At 54.5% G+C, this 15,769-nt stretch overlaps 1 protein-coding gene across 1 annotated transcript; it reads right to left on the bottom strand.

Moving 5' to 3' along the window:
* Positions 1-1,577: 1,577 nt before the first annotated feature.
* On the bottom strand, positions 1,578-8,557 carry GIPR (gastric inhibitory polypeptide receptor). Its single transcript, XM_029236123.1, has 13 exons — positions 8,486-8,557; positions 8,049-8,148; positions 7,481-7,588; positions 6,874-6,977; positions 6,075-6,178; positions 5,745-5,889; positions 4,826-4,985; positions 4,557-4,617; positions 4,168-4,237; positions 3,954-4,042; positions 3,723-3,861; positions 1,878-1,919; positions 1,578-1,784 (listed from the first exon to the last, which is right to left on the bottom strand). Exons 1-13 carry the CDS (start codon positions 8,555-8,557, stop codon positions 1,578-1,580), a joined length of 1,401 nt encoding a protein of 466 aa, XP_029091956.1.
* Positions 8,558-15,769: the final 7,212 nt, after the last annotated feature.

The following is a 15,769-nucleotide window of genomic DNA, read 5'->3' as shown; positions in this document are numbered from 1 at the left end:
TAAATAACAGGAGATCACATGAACGTTCCCAGCTGGGAACGTTCTCTTAGGCATGGAGGATGGTGGCAGCATGGTGTCCATGATCTCTTGGCAACACGTGGCTGAAGTTGAGCAGTACTGCTCTCCAGAGGGTGCAAGGCCACCACCAGCATCTGGCCACACAGCCCGCCTCTGTCATTTCCCTTATGGCCTGGCCAAGAAGATTTTCCCACCCCCCACCCCCCACCCCCACAAAAAACAACTGTTTCTCATGCTTTATTTACAAGGGCCCAGCCCTAGGCCCCCACCTTCCCAGAACCCACAAGAGGGGCCCAGCAGGACCACATGCTTGAAAGGACTCTGAGTTCAGCGACCATGGGCCATATCTGTCCAGGGAGCTGGGGACCCCAAGGAAAAGAATGGACAACACCCAGGTACCAACTGAATCTAAGTGTGTGTCTATGTGGGGGAGGGATTTAGGAGTGAGGGTCTTGCATGTGTACAGGTGGTCCAGCCACAGTGAGACTGCTGGCTTTCCTCCTAATTCTCCTAGTTCCCAGGAGCCACCAAGAAGGGTATGCATGTGTGTCCACACTCTCCAGCTAGCAGTGGTCTTGGCCTCCCTGGATGTAGGTTTCAGCTCTGACACCTGCCCTGAATTGCCCATGTTGATATCTACACACAGAATCCTCCTCTCTGGACCCCAGTGCCACTCACATTTCTGTCTCTCACTCTGACCTCCAGACCCTTATTCCCAGCTTAACATGTCCAAAGAGCACTATTGGTTCTCCCCACCCTGAACCCCATCTCCCTCTTTCCTCTCTCCAGCCCCAAACGAGAAGTCTTCCCTGGCTTCTCTCCTTCCTCGGCAAATCCTCTCAGTTCTACCTTTAAAACAGCTCTAGAATCTAACTGTTTCACACCCTATGTGGCCACCACCCTGGTCTAGCCAACATCACCTCCCACCTGCATTAGCCTCCTCCCTGGGCTCCCAGCTGCCACCCTTGCCCCTAATAATCTGTTGCCCCAGAGGGCAGACAGATCTGTTTAAAAAACTTAGCCCACTCCATTAGGAGCCGCTCCAAAGAACCTTCAGTGCACCTGAAATAAAATTCCCACTCTTCTGCCCCCTCCCACTTCTCTCTCCATCTGTTGGCTCTGACTCACCCCACTCCAGACACGCAGGCCTCCTCTCTGTTCCTCAGACACTGCCAAGCTCCTTCCCGCCCTAGGGCCTTCGCAGATGTGCTTCCTTCTGCCTAGAATCTCGCCGCGAATTCTTTCCAAAGGTGTCTCCCTCACCTCTTTCAGGCATGGCTTAAATGTCACTTCCTCAGAGATGCCCCAGACCACACTAGGTCCCCTTCTAACTTTTCTTTATAAGCCGTTCCACAGCGTATATGTAACTTGGTTTATCCTCACGGTCTGTTTCCCCACTCAGTTGTGATTTCTAGAATAGGGACCTTGTCTTCTGTTCCTTCCCCTCCGCCCCCGCCCCCGCGCCGCCCCATTTCCCCAGCGCTCTCCACACCAGGCCTGGTACACAGCAAGCGCTCAATAAATACGTGCTAACTGAATGGACCCAAGAATCCCGCAGCCTAGCAGTAACTTTCTAAGACATGGCTGGCCTCACCCGCAGGACCTGGGAGTGTCCTCGAGCACAGAGCGCGGCCGGCGGCGACCTGGCCGGGGCCGGAACCCGAGGGCAGGGTCCGGAAGGCGCGCTCGGGGGGTTGGCACGGTTCTTCGCCGAGTCTGTGGCGCAGGCGGCAGCGGTGCCAGCCCCGCCGGATCTCCGACTGCACCTGCAACGGGACAGCGCTCAGAGGCGGCGCGGGGCGCGCCATTCCCTGCGCGGCCGGCAGAGGGCGTGGGCGGCGGGCCGGGGCTCTCCCTACCTCCTTGTTGATGAAGCAGTAGAGGACGCTGACCAGAAAACCCTGCCAGAGGAGGTGCGGTGTTAAATTGGGGGGGCAGGGGCAGGGTTATAAACACCCCTTAATGAGCTCTGACCCCTTCCAGGCCCCAAACCACCTCGCCTGCCGCCACCCTGGTCCTACACTATTGCAGTCACCTTCTCCCCGGCTCCCGAATCCCCCCTTGCCCTCGCCAGTTTGCTGAGCAATCAGGGCTGGAGGTTAAGAACAAGTGACCCCGGAGGTAGCCTGCTTGGATGTGATCACCGCTTCCCCACTTTCTTCCCCACTTGGGTAAGCTGCTTAACCCCTCTGTGACTCAGTTTCTTTATCTGGAAAATGGAGTAATAATACAGTGGTGGTCGTGAGAATTGAGGTATTATTAATATGCAAGAAGCCGTAGTGCGTGGCACATAGTTAAACCTTTTTCTGAATTTTATCATAACTTACTACATGATTTTATTTATTTAGCCACACTGTGCGGCTTGTGGGATCTTAGTTCCCCAACCAGGGATCGAACCCAGGCCCTCATCAGTGAAGGCACAGAGTCCTAACTACTGGACCGCCATGGAATTCCCTATTTATAAACTTTAATAAAGAATTAGTTTTATATTTATATAAATTTATACATATTTTAAATATAAATTTAAATAAATATAAAGTATATTTATAATTAAGAAAGTAATTGATATATTAATGCAAGACAATTATTTTATGTGTAATTATTAAGATATTTCTTATCACTTTCCACGATCCTTTTAATATCTAACTCTGATCACGTCCCTCTGCTCTCTTGGCTCCCACCTCACTCAGAGGAAAAGCCAAAGTCCTCGTTTGGCTCAAGGATCTGCCCAGGTATCTCACCTCTGTCCTCCCCCCCCCCCCCCCCCCCGCCTGCTCTCACTGGCTCCCCCTGCTGAGGCATGCTGACCTTCTTCCATCATGACAGGTACTCTCTCCCACCTCAGGGATCTTGCACTTCGCATTTCTCTTTCTGGAACATTTTTCCCAAATATCTTCCTGGCTTGTTCCCTCATCTTTGGGTCTCTGCTCCAGTGTCTTTTCAGCGAGGCCTTCCCTGACCCCCTGTCTATAACCCCATCCTTCTTTGTTGGCTCCTCATCTCTGTTTTCTTGCTTTCTTCCACCCTCCTTTAGGCATGTCTCACCATCTGACATTCTGTATATTTTACTTATATAGTATCTTTAGCATCTGTCTCTCTCACTAGAGGGCAGGCACCATTTGGTTCTTGGCTGTATCCCCACAGTAAGCCTGGAAGAGTGTTTGGTACATAGTAAGTGTTCAATAAAGTTTTGCTGAATGTAATGAATGAACAGCCTTATGAAATGAGACAAGTATTGTCCCCACTTTAGAGATGAGAAAACTGAGGCCCAACAAGGTAAAAAGCAGGGTGGAGGCTAGGGTAGGGCAAGCACGGGCAGGGTGGGCCTTCAACTTCAGGGAGCACTTCCTTAAAATTTGCGCTTTAGGTACTTCAGATGCCTCACCCTTGCCCTGGCCCTGAGGTGAAGGCCACAGAGCTGGGAGTGACAACCCAAATTTGGCCCCAGCCCTGGCTGGCCTCAAAGCCCTCTATCTTAACCGGGAGGCAGTACTGCTGGGGCTGCCTGGTCTCCTGTCTCCTCTCTGCTGCTTCCCCAGCCCGGGGACGGCGCTAGCTCAGTATTTTGTGTAGAATGAATGAACAAAATCCTATCTTCACACCCCATTCTGTGGCTGCGCCAGAGGATTATTGTAACCCTCGTGCCCCTCTGAGTAGGAGGGCCCCAAGTCAAAGGGTGTAGCTCCTGCACCCTGCTTAAGCACCTGGAAAGAACTGAGGAAGATCTCAAAGCTGAGCTTGGCCAAGCGCAGGGCACCCCGGGCCTGTTCCTCAGTCACGGGAGCAAACACCACCTCGTGGACGCCCAGCAGGGGCACCAGCGTCAGCGTGGAGCGAGCCAGCCTGGGGGTAGAGGGTGGCAGTGGTCCCACGGCCCCGGGTCCCCCATCTTGCACCCAGCCACCTTCCCCTCCGTCCCCACCGCCCTCCTTCACCTCAGTCGGTAGTCTGGGCAGCGCATCTGTTGCGTCCTCAGCTTTGACGCGAGGATGCCAAGGATGCGGATAAAGATGAGAAAATTAATCTGCGGGGGGGGAGAGAGAGAGAGACTGAGCCAGTTCCCCCCTCTCAGGCCTACCCCCCACCGCCCAGGCTTCCCAGGACAGGAAATCCCTGAGACCAGCCTGAAAGAGGTGGGGCCGGCCGTACCAAGATGGTTAGCAGGATAGGGGTCCTTATAATCCACCAAATGCCCTTGATATCGTTCCGCTCCCAGCACCTGGAGGAGGAGGAGTAGAGCTAAGGGACAGAAAACCTTAGGCTCGCCGAATTAAGCACTTAAACTCCCCAGGCCCCGCCCACCTTCCTTAACGCCACACCCACATTTCCTTAAAGCCCCGCCCGCTACTATTTAGGCCCAGCCCTCATCCCTCCCCTTCCCGTAGTCCTGGAACCCAACTTTCTAAGCGACCTGTTCCTTCAGAACCCACCCGGGTCCCTAGGTGCAATTAGAACCTCCCCACGTTTCCATCGTACCCCTCCCGCGTCCCTCAAAGCTCCGCCCACCTCCCAAGCCCCGCCCCAGACCCACGACTTACTGCGTGTTCTCGTACAGGTACCTGACGATCACCCAAGGAATGACGAAAAGTGCGGGGGCCCCTGTGCAGACCCAACCCCCGCCCCCCACCCCGCCGCAGCTGTCAGAGCGCGCACGGGCCCCGCCAGGCCCAAGACCCGAGGAATTCCCCCGCCGGGAAGGGGAGGCAGAAGCCTAGAGAGGAGAGGAGACCCCCTGAGGTAGACCAGCAGGGTAGCTGGGGAGAGGGGAGGCGCGCTGGGCTGGGCAGGGGACAGGGTCGGGGCTCACCCCAGCCGAGGAGCATGTAGCAGCGGAAGTGGCCCTCCTCGGAGCCTCCCACAAGCACCAGGAGGCTGTGCAGGTAGATGCCCTCCACCAGCAGCCACGTGTAGTTGGCACCCACGCAGTACTGGGTCAAGATCTGGGCCGTGCGACAGGCAGCTAGGGCCTAGGGGGTGGCCAGACAAGAGAAGGGGGCAGTCAGGGCCCCCTCCACCCCCATCTCTTGTCGTCTCTTGACATCAAATATTCTCCTCTCATTCTATATCACCAAAGGATGATGTCGTTTTGGTTTCTTTCGCCCTATTCTCTTTCCCTATATGAACTCTCCCACTCTAACCTCTTTAACAATTGGTATCTTACATCTTGCTATCAGAGTTCCCCCCAGATCCCCCCAAATATGGCCTCTCCCAACCCCATCTCCTTCTAAGAATTCCACTCAACTACTCCACCTCTCAAAAGTTTTCTCTCATGTCCCGCCAGCATATGGACTCTCCCACCCCTTGGCTTTTTAACAATTGGTATGGCCCAACTTAATAGGTTTCCTCCCCGCTGTCCCTAGACTTTAGTCTCTCCCACCTTGTCTCTCAGGAACAAATTGGTATCTACCAAATCCCCCCACTAGTTAGTTTCTCCCATCCTGCCACCGTCTCACCTCTAGCAGGGGATTCTCTCATTGGTGCGAAAGTCCAACGATGGGTGAGATACTGAGAGAACGGGAATGGAAAATTCCAATAGAGGAGGTGATGGGGTGGGAGAGTTCAATGATGGGGGAGGCCGAGTTGGGAGGGTCCCTCTCCAATTGTGTTGGAAGGGTCAAGAGAGATTAACTGTCGATAGGGTAGGAGGTAGTAAATGGAATGGGAACCCTCTGGCCTCACCAGAGGAGAGAGAATCCCAATTTGAGAAAGAGAGAGACGGTGCTCACCCGGTTCCACAGGATAGGAGCCTGACCCCCAGGGTAGGGGCCAGGTGGAGGAAGCAGACGGTCTCGGGTGAGGATGGCTGCTGCCCGCAGCATGAAAGACATGAACAGGTTGATGTGGATGTAGTTGCGAGTGCAGCGCAGCCGCCTGGGGGATTTGGAAGGCAGTCTGAGGACCTGGCCTTGGCCACACAGAGTCCCTTAAACTACCCCCCAGCCCTTCCCACAGAACCACCATTAAATGCTTGTTGCCGGTGGAGCCTGACTACCCCATCTTACTGGGAAAACTGAAGCCCAGTCTCTGCTGCCTCCACTCAGGGCTGGGGGTCCCACCTGAAGAAACTCAAGATGAGCAAGGCGAGCAGCAGTGTGGCAAGGGACAGGGAGTAGCCCACGGTGTACATAACCTGCAGCCGCTCCAAGCTGAGCCTTTGGTCCTGGGGGTGGGGCAAGAAGACACAGAAATAGAGCTCAGTTCTTCCCCTAGGGCCATAAAGGTGCTGGAGAGATATCTGCTCTTTGTTCCTACCCCACACCCCAGTGTTCCTTTGGGGATCCACCTACCATTGTCTGAGTGGGGCACTCCGCCCCTCAACTCCAAGTCTGGGCATGTGACCAGCCAATCAAAGCATTCTATCTAACACTACACCACACACACACACACACACACACACACACACACACAACGATTAGTCGAGGGCAATTATATGACCCAAATCAGGCCAATGACAGTCAGTCCTGGGACATAAAGTTAGAGCTATTGAGAAAAAAACTCAGTCTTCCTACATTGTTGCTTGGTAGGTGGAATGTGAACCTGGTGCCAATGAGAGCCACCTTTTCCACTCCACAGAAAAGAGGACACCATCATACAGAAAAACAGAGGAACAATATGGTGAGATTCCCAACCACATCATTTTAGCACCCAGATCCAGCTGTGCCTGAAGCTGTAGCCTTATAGTTTTCAATCACAGAAGCCAATATATTTCTTTTTCTTTCTCCTTCAAACAAGGAGCTGAATTTCTATCACTTGGAACCCAGAGTCCTGAACAGTACCAGGGGTTTGAGGCTTTGTCTGAGGCTGCTTTCTGCCTATGTCTGGACATCCTACCCTGAATCCCTCACCTCTTCTTACCTGAAAAACCCCATTCTTCTCTGGGTTCTCACACTGAGAATGGTCTCTCCAAGGTCCCCATTGGCCATCACTGCCACAATGGCGGAGGACAAAGCCTGCAGCCACTGTGGGGAAACAAGGGAGGGGATCAGAGGCACAGAGATGGAGGCAGAAAGACAAATTGTGAGACGAAGGCAGAGAGAGATCCAGTGATATGATGATGATAAACCCTTGTGTAGCATTTTACACGTATCAATTAATTTAATATTCATAACAAGGCTGTGAACTTGGTACTATCATAAACATCATTTTACAAACGAGGAAAGTGAGACGTAAAGAAATTAAATAAACTACCCTAGGTCACACAGCTAGTTAGGCAAGGAAGACCAAGATGTGCAGAAACAGACTCATGAAAAGGAGAGAAAATAAGAACCTGGTGGTCCTCAGAGAGATACAGAGACAGAGAAGGGGCATTATGCGGTGACCCAGCCAGGGGTGGACAGACAGAAGGAGACACCCAGCCGGACAAAGAGGAGCAGGATTGCTGCGGGGCAGTGGTGTCTGGGGCCAGGGTTAAAAGAGAGCTGTTTGTGTCAGGGGAGGGCCCGGTGTCCACGAGGCAGCTCACCATGGCGGTTCCAGGGCAGGTACCAGGGGCAGGACGCACGGGCAGTGGCATTGGGTGCAGTGTGGTCCCAGCAGACGTACATATCAAAGGACCCGTTACAGGCGAGGCCTGGGGTGGGCGTGGGGGCCAGATGTCGGGTGGACCTTCTGTACCTCTCGCCCAATGCTTCTCCGCCTTCCACACACAAGCCCTGCCCCAGCCCCGCCCACCTGGAGTGGTCGGGTCCCTGCTCCGTCACAGCTCCTCCCACCAGACCCCAGGCCCCGCCCACCTTCCGAACCCTGCTCTGGGCTCCTTCCACCAAGCAAAGATGCTTCCCACTCTGCAAGGCCCTTCCTAGGCTCCACCCCAAACTCCCTCTTCGCGGTCCACTTTAGGTCCCACCCACCTAGTATAGGCCTCGCCCAAGACCCCTCCCTTTTCAAGGTTCATCTCAGGCCGCTCCCACACCGCCCACATTTAACACAGACTTCTCTCAGGCCCCGCGGATCATTCCTAGGCCGGCCTCAAGCCCACCCCTCTCAGCCCCAGCCCTTCTCTTGCTCCCAGATCTCCACCCCAGTAACACCTGCTGGGGGCGCCGCAGCCTCTAGTGTCGCCTGGCACTCCCTGCGGTACCGTTCCCAACGCTGGTACAGCTCTCCCGCCGTCTGCCCCTCAGAGCCTGCCTACAAAAAGAGAGAAGGGTGGACCCCCCAATCCCGCCCCGCGCTGACCCCTGCTCCCAGGCAGCGTGGTTCCTGAGGGCCAGAAACACCCTAGAGGGACTTGGAGGGGCTGTCCTGTTTTGCTCAGGAGTCTTGGGTGGCTTAGAAACCTCTTCTAAGTCTTGAGGGGTGCCTAGAAACCACCAGGGGAGTTGCTGTGGGGAGCTGAAAACCTTCAGGAAATTTACGGGAAGGAGGCGGCGAGGTCTTAAAACAATCTTCCCAGTGGGATAAGCCTTAAAAACCGGCCCCAGACATCCCTCCAAGCCTTGAGCTCCTTGGCTCCTCGGGTTCTCACCTCCGCCCTCCGGAGCAGCGGCTCCCACAGCGAGAGCAGCAGTAGCAGCCACCAGGGTGGACAGCTCGGCATCGTGTGAGAGGCAGGGCATGGGGGGCGAAGGGTCCGGTCACGCAAGGGCAGCTGGCTCTGGGGGTCCGAGGGCAGAATCAGGAGCCGCCGCCCCCCTTCCCCAGCCCCAGCGCCACCACGCAGAGGGATTCAGGTACCCGGAGGCAGCGCCCCCCTCCCCCAAGAGTGGTGATTTGGGGCGGGGGGCGGGAGTGGTGAGGAGTGGGCGGAGACCGAGATCCAACACCTGACTCCCGGGCCCGCTCCCGGCTGTTTCTGGGGCAGCGGCGGTAGAAGGGGGGTGTTTGCTGAGAGTGCGGTTGCCTTAGAGCCGCGCTGGGCAAAAGCGCCAGTGTTCCCCGGAGTATAGACCTAGAGACTCCGGGGAACTTGGGGACCACCTTGGAGAGGAGGGCACGGAGCTTGAAATGACTGTTGAAGTTCCCACTCTCCCAAAGGGTTTTCAAATCGCGGATAGGACCCCGACCGTATCAAACTTTCCCTACTGTGGATAAAACCCAGAGTCAGCGGGACAATCCTCTCCTAGGGACCAGAGAGGCATCAGACCCTCTTAGGTCTGCAGGGGTCCAGATGCCTGGAAATCGGTCTAACCCCCAACACCCCACAGCTGGCACCATGTAGGGAAAGGGGAAAGCAAGGAGGATCTCGGTTGGAGCCCCAGAAAGACACAGAGTCACAGAGACATGAGACAAATATAGAGACTGAGAGACACAGAGACAGACAGGATGAGACACACAGCAAGAGACCAGAAACCAAAAGGCAGAGGAAGACAGAGACAAAAATGTGGGCTAGGAGACAAAGAGGAGATAGAGACGTGGAGAGAGGTACAGAGACTGGGAGAAAGAGGCAGAGATACAGAGCTATCTAGAGGCTAAACAGAGATTGTGAGACGTGGAGACAGAGATGCTGAGAGACAGAAGGAGGATATAGACTGTGGGCACAGAGGGGCAGAGGGACAAAAGCACAGGCTAAGAAATGCAGAAAGAGGGGCCCAGAGACTTGAGGGGGACGTGTGGCAGGGGGAACGGACTGGGATGGGGGGAGCCCTCACCTGTCCCCAGCCCTCCTCTCGATCACTTGCTTCTGACGCTGCTGCCTCCACTGCCTCGCCTGGGCTCTGGAAGAGGTGACAGCCTGGGGTGATGGGAGGGGGCGGGGCCAGGGCGGGCCAAGGAACAGGAAGGGGGAGCTTGGGGCAGAGACCCAGCACAGGGGGCCAGTTGCGTGTGAGTGTCACAGCCACTCACAGCCAAGGGTCACGTGGGAGAACAGTCACCGTCATCATCCTGAGGACCCCCCCTCCCAGGGTGCACAGCCTCTCACATTGTCCCACCCGTCCCACTCAGCCACTGCACACGGAGTCTCAGTCACACACAGTGTCACGCACAATCCCATACACCCAGCCGCAGGGAGGCATGACACAGAATCTCACACACTGTTCCTCACAGAACATGTTCTTCATGTTCATTCACAGTCCTACAATCCAGCGTCACACCCAGAGACCCAAACAGGCTAACAGTCATTCGCAGTGACACAGCCACATACCTGGGGCATGGACTCCTCTGCTCACACGGAAACACAATCACAGCTTCCCACAGTCCCAATGATACAGTGTCCATCACACACACATTCACACCATCACTAGGTCACATCACAAACACTGTCTGTCTCCCCCCCCGGCCTGTGTGCCCCATGAGGACAGGGCCAGGGCATCTCAGTCACCACTGGGTCCCCAGCATCACTCAGCACAGGTTGGGGCATAGAGCAGAGGCTCAAAGAATGATGGTCGACGAAATAAAAGCAGACAGTTATATGGTTCCTCACGCAGTCATACAATCCTTTAATGACGCGATCTGAAGGTAACACACAATGTTACACAACTCCACCCATTAACACGCTCACACATCGAGTCACACACTTCACATAATCACCTACAGAGTCCACAGTCATATTCCAACAACACACATTCCCCCAGTGTCACTAAGGCACACTCTCATGAGCTCCTGGTGTCACATTGTCACACTGTCATCCTCAGTCACATCCAGTGCTAAGGTCATACAAACATACAACTCTCCATCACAGCCTCACCCGCACTCACAAGTCACATACAGTCACACACAGTCACACAGTTTTCCACAGGATCACACATCATCCCATAGCCTCACGTGATCTGGTCACAGTCACCACTGAATCACACGCCCCCTCACAATCTCCACTTTCAGTCTTTTCCTTTGCTCTGAAATGCGGAGAATATTTGGCTTAGAAACTGCGTCCCGGCTCTCAGCACTCGCTTCCCCCTTTAATACAAATCACCAATTCCTGCACGTTAATCATACTAGTAACATTCATGAGCACACACTCCCTGGAGAGCTGTGAGGTAAATGGGACAGAGGTGAGTCTGCCCATTTTGCAGAGGAGAAACTGAGGCCCAGAGGCCCCGGGAGGGGCAGGGAGTAATGGTGGCGTGAGATCCAGCACCAGAGGCTAAAAGGAGACCAGTCTGGGGGAGGGGGGTTGACATGGGTGGGTCCTGGCTTCCTGACCTCCAGCTGGCCTCCCTGCTCTCTGCCCCACATTCCTGGCGCCCTCTGGGTCCTGGGAAAGGCTCAGTTGAAGTGGAGAGGGGAGGGGTCTGAGATTGCCCGGCACCTCGGGAAGAGGCTGGAGTTGGGAGGGAGTCTCTTCTTGGCCTCAAGAGGGCCTGGGGGTCACTTGCTAGGGATGGGAAGGTGGGGGGAGGCTGGAAAGTGGGAGGAGAGAGGCTGGGGGCAGGAGGGGGAAGCAGGGGAGAGGAACTGAGGTGGTGAGAGAGACAGGAAAAGAAACCAAGGACCAAGAAAAACCAGAGACAGGCAGAGAAAGGCAGAGACAGGAAGAGGCAGAGACGACAGAGACCAAGAGAGACAGATAGTGAGAAAGAAATAGAAAAGGACAGAAAAGTAGAGAGAAATACCGAGAGAGAGAGAGAGAGAGAGAGAGAGAGAGAAAACAAAACAAAACAGGGGAGAGAAAACAGGGACCAAGAGAGGGAGAAAGACAGAGAGAGAATAGATACAAATTGGAAGATGGAGATGGGGAGGGGTGGAGGGAGAGAGAGCCTGAAAGACGGGGACCCTGAGGAGAGATAACCAAGGCAGGAGCCGGGAGATGAGCAGCCTACTGGGGCTCAGAGCCCCTCGCCCCTCCCTCATCAAGTCCCTCTGGGAAAACACAGGGCAGAACAGAGCACTGGGTGGGGGGTGGGCGGGAAGGACAGGAGGGGTGATGCCTGGGTCCCCGACTGGACCCCTGCCCATCTCAGCCCTCCTGAGGGCTTTTACAGTCTCCCAGGGTCTGAGGAGGAGGCACCAGGGCCACAGGGGTGGCCACAGGGGCCCTTCCCCATCCCCACGCTCAGCGCTTCTGGAAGCTGCAGGCAGAGAAGCAGCCCTGCCCTGTCCCCCTGTTCTTCTCTCTCTATCATCCATCTCTCTCCACGCCATCTCCTCTCTCCTCGGTCTGAATGTCTCCTTTCTCCTTTCCTCTAAGCCCGCACTCAGTTTGTCTGTCTTCCGCTCTTGTCGGCTAGACTGTCTTTTCTCTTCCCTCCAGGTTCCCTTTCACCCCCTCCTCATCTCTCTTGCTCACTCCATTCTCCAGGTCAGTCTCTTCTTGCCTGTCTTGAAGCTTTCTCCTTTCTCATCCCTCTTTTCCTATCTCCTCTCAGGGTGTCTGTCTGTTTTTCTCTCTCCATGTCCCCTGGTCCCGGGTCTCCAGGCTGTTGTTCCCTCCACCCCAGGCCTGACCAGGCAGTGCTCCCCCCACCTCAGGATGAAGCTGGGGGACCTGTGCCTCCCTCCATGGGGCTGCCTGGCCAAGAAGAGCCTGTGGGGAGCAGGCAGGGGCCTGGAGTGCCGGCAGATGGTGCAGGAGAAATGAGGCAGAGAGAGATGGGGAGAGGGGGGCCCCATAGGGACTGAGGCCAGAAATGGGAGGCCAAGATGGCCCCCTGGGGACTGCGGAGAGACAAGGCCTGAAAGACAGTAACCCAGAGAGAGACACACACACACGCACACACATAGGATCCAGAGAAAGACAGGAACCCAGAGACAGAGATCCAGAGATGGGGGCCTAGAGAGACCAACACAAAAAACATGGGACTCAAGAGAGAGACAGAGACAAAGAAGGACATGAGACCCAGAAAGACAGAGACAAGACCCGAAGAGAGACCGAGACATAGAGACATAATACCAAGAGAGACACAGAGATGTGGAGAAACCTAGGGATGGGAACCTAAAGAGAGAGAGAGAGAGAGAGAGAGAGAGTAAAAGGACAGAGAAAGAGACTCAGAGAGAGGAGACCTGAGAGACAGAGACCCAGAGACAGGTATCAGAGCGATAATCAGAGACAGAGATGAAGAAACGGTCCAGAGAGACAGAGAGACTTGGAACACAGATAAATGAGGATGGGGATAAACTCTCAAAGACACCATCAGATAGAGATGAGACAGAGATGAGGCCTGGCTCCCCTCACCCTCTTCCAGGAGGGGGGGTGCTTCCCCTGACCCTGCCTCTCCCCCCTCACTGCCCCCCACCCTCCTGCAGCACATCCCCAGTCTCCATAGCAACCTTCCCAGATCCTGAGGGCAAATATTGTCCCGGGCAGAAGCAGCGGGGCTGTGTTGACATAATCTCTTGCTGGTGGACTGAGGGCTCCAGGGAACCAAGAGGCCAGGATGGGAGGGCAGGAGAGCAGAGGGGCTCTCCGCTGGGGCCCCAAAGACAGCTCCCACCTGCCACCACCTCCAGATCAAGGAGCAATGCTCCCTGCCCCTGGGAGGAGCCTCTGAGACATTCAAACCTGGAGCCCTGGCTGCCCCCTGGTGGTGGTGGGCCATCCCTCAAGCCCATTTCCTAGCGTCATGGAGAGCAGGCTGGCATTTTCCTCCTGGTTTGTACTTATTTTGTTTTATATTATATTATTTAATTTTAATTTTTAATTTTATTTTTTGGCCACACCACGCGACTTGTGGGATCTTAGGTCTCCGACCAGGGATCAAACCCGTGCCCTCGGCAGTGAAAGCATGGAGTCCTAACCACTGGACCGCCAGAGAAGTCCCCTTTCCTGGTTTTTAGAATCTGGCTCTTCCTCCCTCTCCTCCCAGCCCCTACTCTGATCCAGGACCCTTCTCTCCCTGTTCTGCTGCCCCAGTCGTGTCCCTCTCCTTTCCATCCATCCCCCAACCTCCCCAGAGCAGCCAGGCAGTGAGAGTGGTCCTGCTAAAGCACAAACCTGTCCCTGTCCCTCCCCTGCTCTGAACCTGCCATGGCTCCCTCAGGCTCCTCTCACAGCCTTCCAGGCCTTTGCTGAGCTCTGCAGCCTTCTCTCCATCACTTCCCGACTCTTCAAACCCTTTCCAGCCCCCCCAACCTCGGTTCCAGCAGTTTTTTCCACCTCACATACCTCCACACAATTTTGGTCAAGTCTTCCAAGCCCACCTCAAAATTAGCTCAGTTACTCAACAAATAATGATTTCTTCTCCTGAACCATGAGCTCTGCGAGGGCAGGGCTGGGGCTGTCTCAGTCACTACTGGGTCCCCAGCATCACCCAACACGGGTTCGGCACAGAGCTGGATTCAATTTACTTTATTGGGTACTTGTTATGTATCAGGCCCTGGGCTTGGTGATGCTGGGGGCCTGGATGGCCAAGATAGCCCTTGCCCTGCCCTCATGGAGCTCCCAGCCCAGGTATAGACTTAGGGAGACAGACTAACAGAAGGAGAGGTAGAAAGAGAAACACAAAGAAAGAAAGAGTCAGAAAGACAGAGGAAAGGACTTCCCTGGCAGTCCAGTGGTTAAGACTCCATACTTCCACTGCAGGGGCTATGGGTTCGATCCCTGTTCGGGGAACTAAGATCCTGCATGCCACGTGGCATGGTCAAAAAAAAAAAAAAAAGAGGCTGAGAAAAAATCAGTCCAAAATCAGGCTAATTAATAATAATGATTGTACCATATATTGGGCATTTTACATGTATGTATCTCACTTGATCCTCATAACAGACCTGTAGCAGAGGCATTTTCATTTCCATTTTCCAGAAGAAGAAACTGAGGCTCAGAGAGAGGCAGTAACTTGCTCAAGGTGACTTAGCTCATAAGTGATACATCAAGGACCCAATTTCCAGACGGAGACATAAAGAGAGACAGAGATGAGAGAGAAAAGCAGCTGGAAACCTAGAAGAGAGAGAAGGAAACCTAGAGGCAGAGAGAAAAGACAAAGCATGACAGTGAGCCCTGCTCCCAGCCCCCTGGCAAAGCTGCCCCCTCCCCCCTCCTGTCACCCGGGTCCTTTAACATCTATCTGAGAAAGCACTTGTAATAAAACTAGCTCCATTAGCCTTACCCAAAACCCACTGTGCCGAGCAGCACTTAACAGGCATGAGCTCACTGAACCTGCTCTTCTCCCCTGGGAAGTGGGTGGTGGGATGACTCCCATTTGGCAGAGAAGGAAAAGCCAAGCTATTGGGCCAAGGTCACTGTGCGCACACAGAGCAAGGACTGACTCATCTTTTTGTGTCACCTGCCCCAACAACCCACCAGCCTAAACTCCTCCCCCTGTGGTTCCTTCATTCACAACCTGGTTGCACTTCCCACCCCCAACACACAAGAGCCTTCAGGATCTGAACTCCCTTGGGCTCCCACAGGCCTCTGGGGGCACTCCGGTAACAGCCCTTAGCACATTGCAGCCTGCTGCGCACTGTTCTGTATGTTGGAGTCTGATTTCTCCTCTCCTAGAATTGGAGCTCAGGGAGGTGGAGGGTGGGAGAATTAGGAGTTTGGGAAGCAGGAAATCTGAGTTCCTGCATTGTTTCTGTCAGTAACACAGTTAGCTGTGATCGTAGAAGGATAATGGCCCACGTCTATTTTGGTCATCACTTGGAACCCGTTATTGATCTTATATAGTAGGTTTCACTGAGAAATGAATAGGGGCTGCTGTCATTTATGTGTGCCTACTGTGTGCCAGGCACTGTTCTCATGTGTGATTTACATAGGTGGCCTCACTAGGGCTTATGGAGGATACAGTGACAAACCGCCAACATCTGCCCACAGTCTTCGAGGTCCTGCAAGATCTGCAGGCCCATTACCTCCTTGACCTCATCTACCTCCTGCTCTCCTCCTCCTCCACAGCTCCATCCTCACCGGTCTTCTTGTTGCCCCAGGAATATGCCAAACTCA

The sequence above is a fragment of the Monodon monoceros genome, unplaced genomic scaffold (genome assembly GCF_005190385.1).
Source record: "Monodon monoceros isolate NGI ecotype Baffin Bay Population unplaced genomic scaffold, NGI_Narwhal_1 Super_Scaffold_10, whole genome shotgun sequence".
Taxonomy (NCBI): domain Eukaryota; kingdom Metazoa; phylum Chordata; class Mammalia; order Artiodactyla; family Monodontidae; genus Monodon; species Monodon monoceros.
Note: the sequence above shows the minus strand (reverse complement) of the source record. Positions and strands in the feature narration are given on the sequence as shown.

Coding starts and splice junctions, on each gene's coding strand:
- GIPR (XM_029236123.1), bottom strand. CDS start 8,557: ATGCCGAGCTGTCCACCCTGGTGGCTGCTACTGCTGCTCTCGCTGTGG. Junction 6,978..7,480: donor CCTGCCCTGGAACCGCCATG/GTGAGCTGCCTC, acceptor GTTTCCCCACAG/TGGCTGCAGGCTTTGTCCTC. Junction 4,238..4,556: donor TACCTGTACGAGAACACGCA/GTAAGTCGTGGG, acceptor CTCCTCCTCCAG/GTGCTGGGAGCGGAACGATA.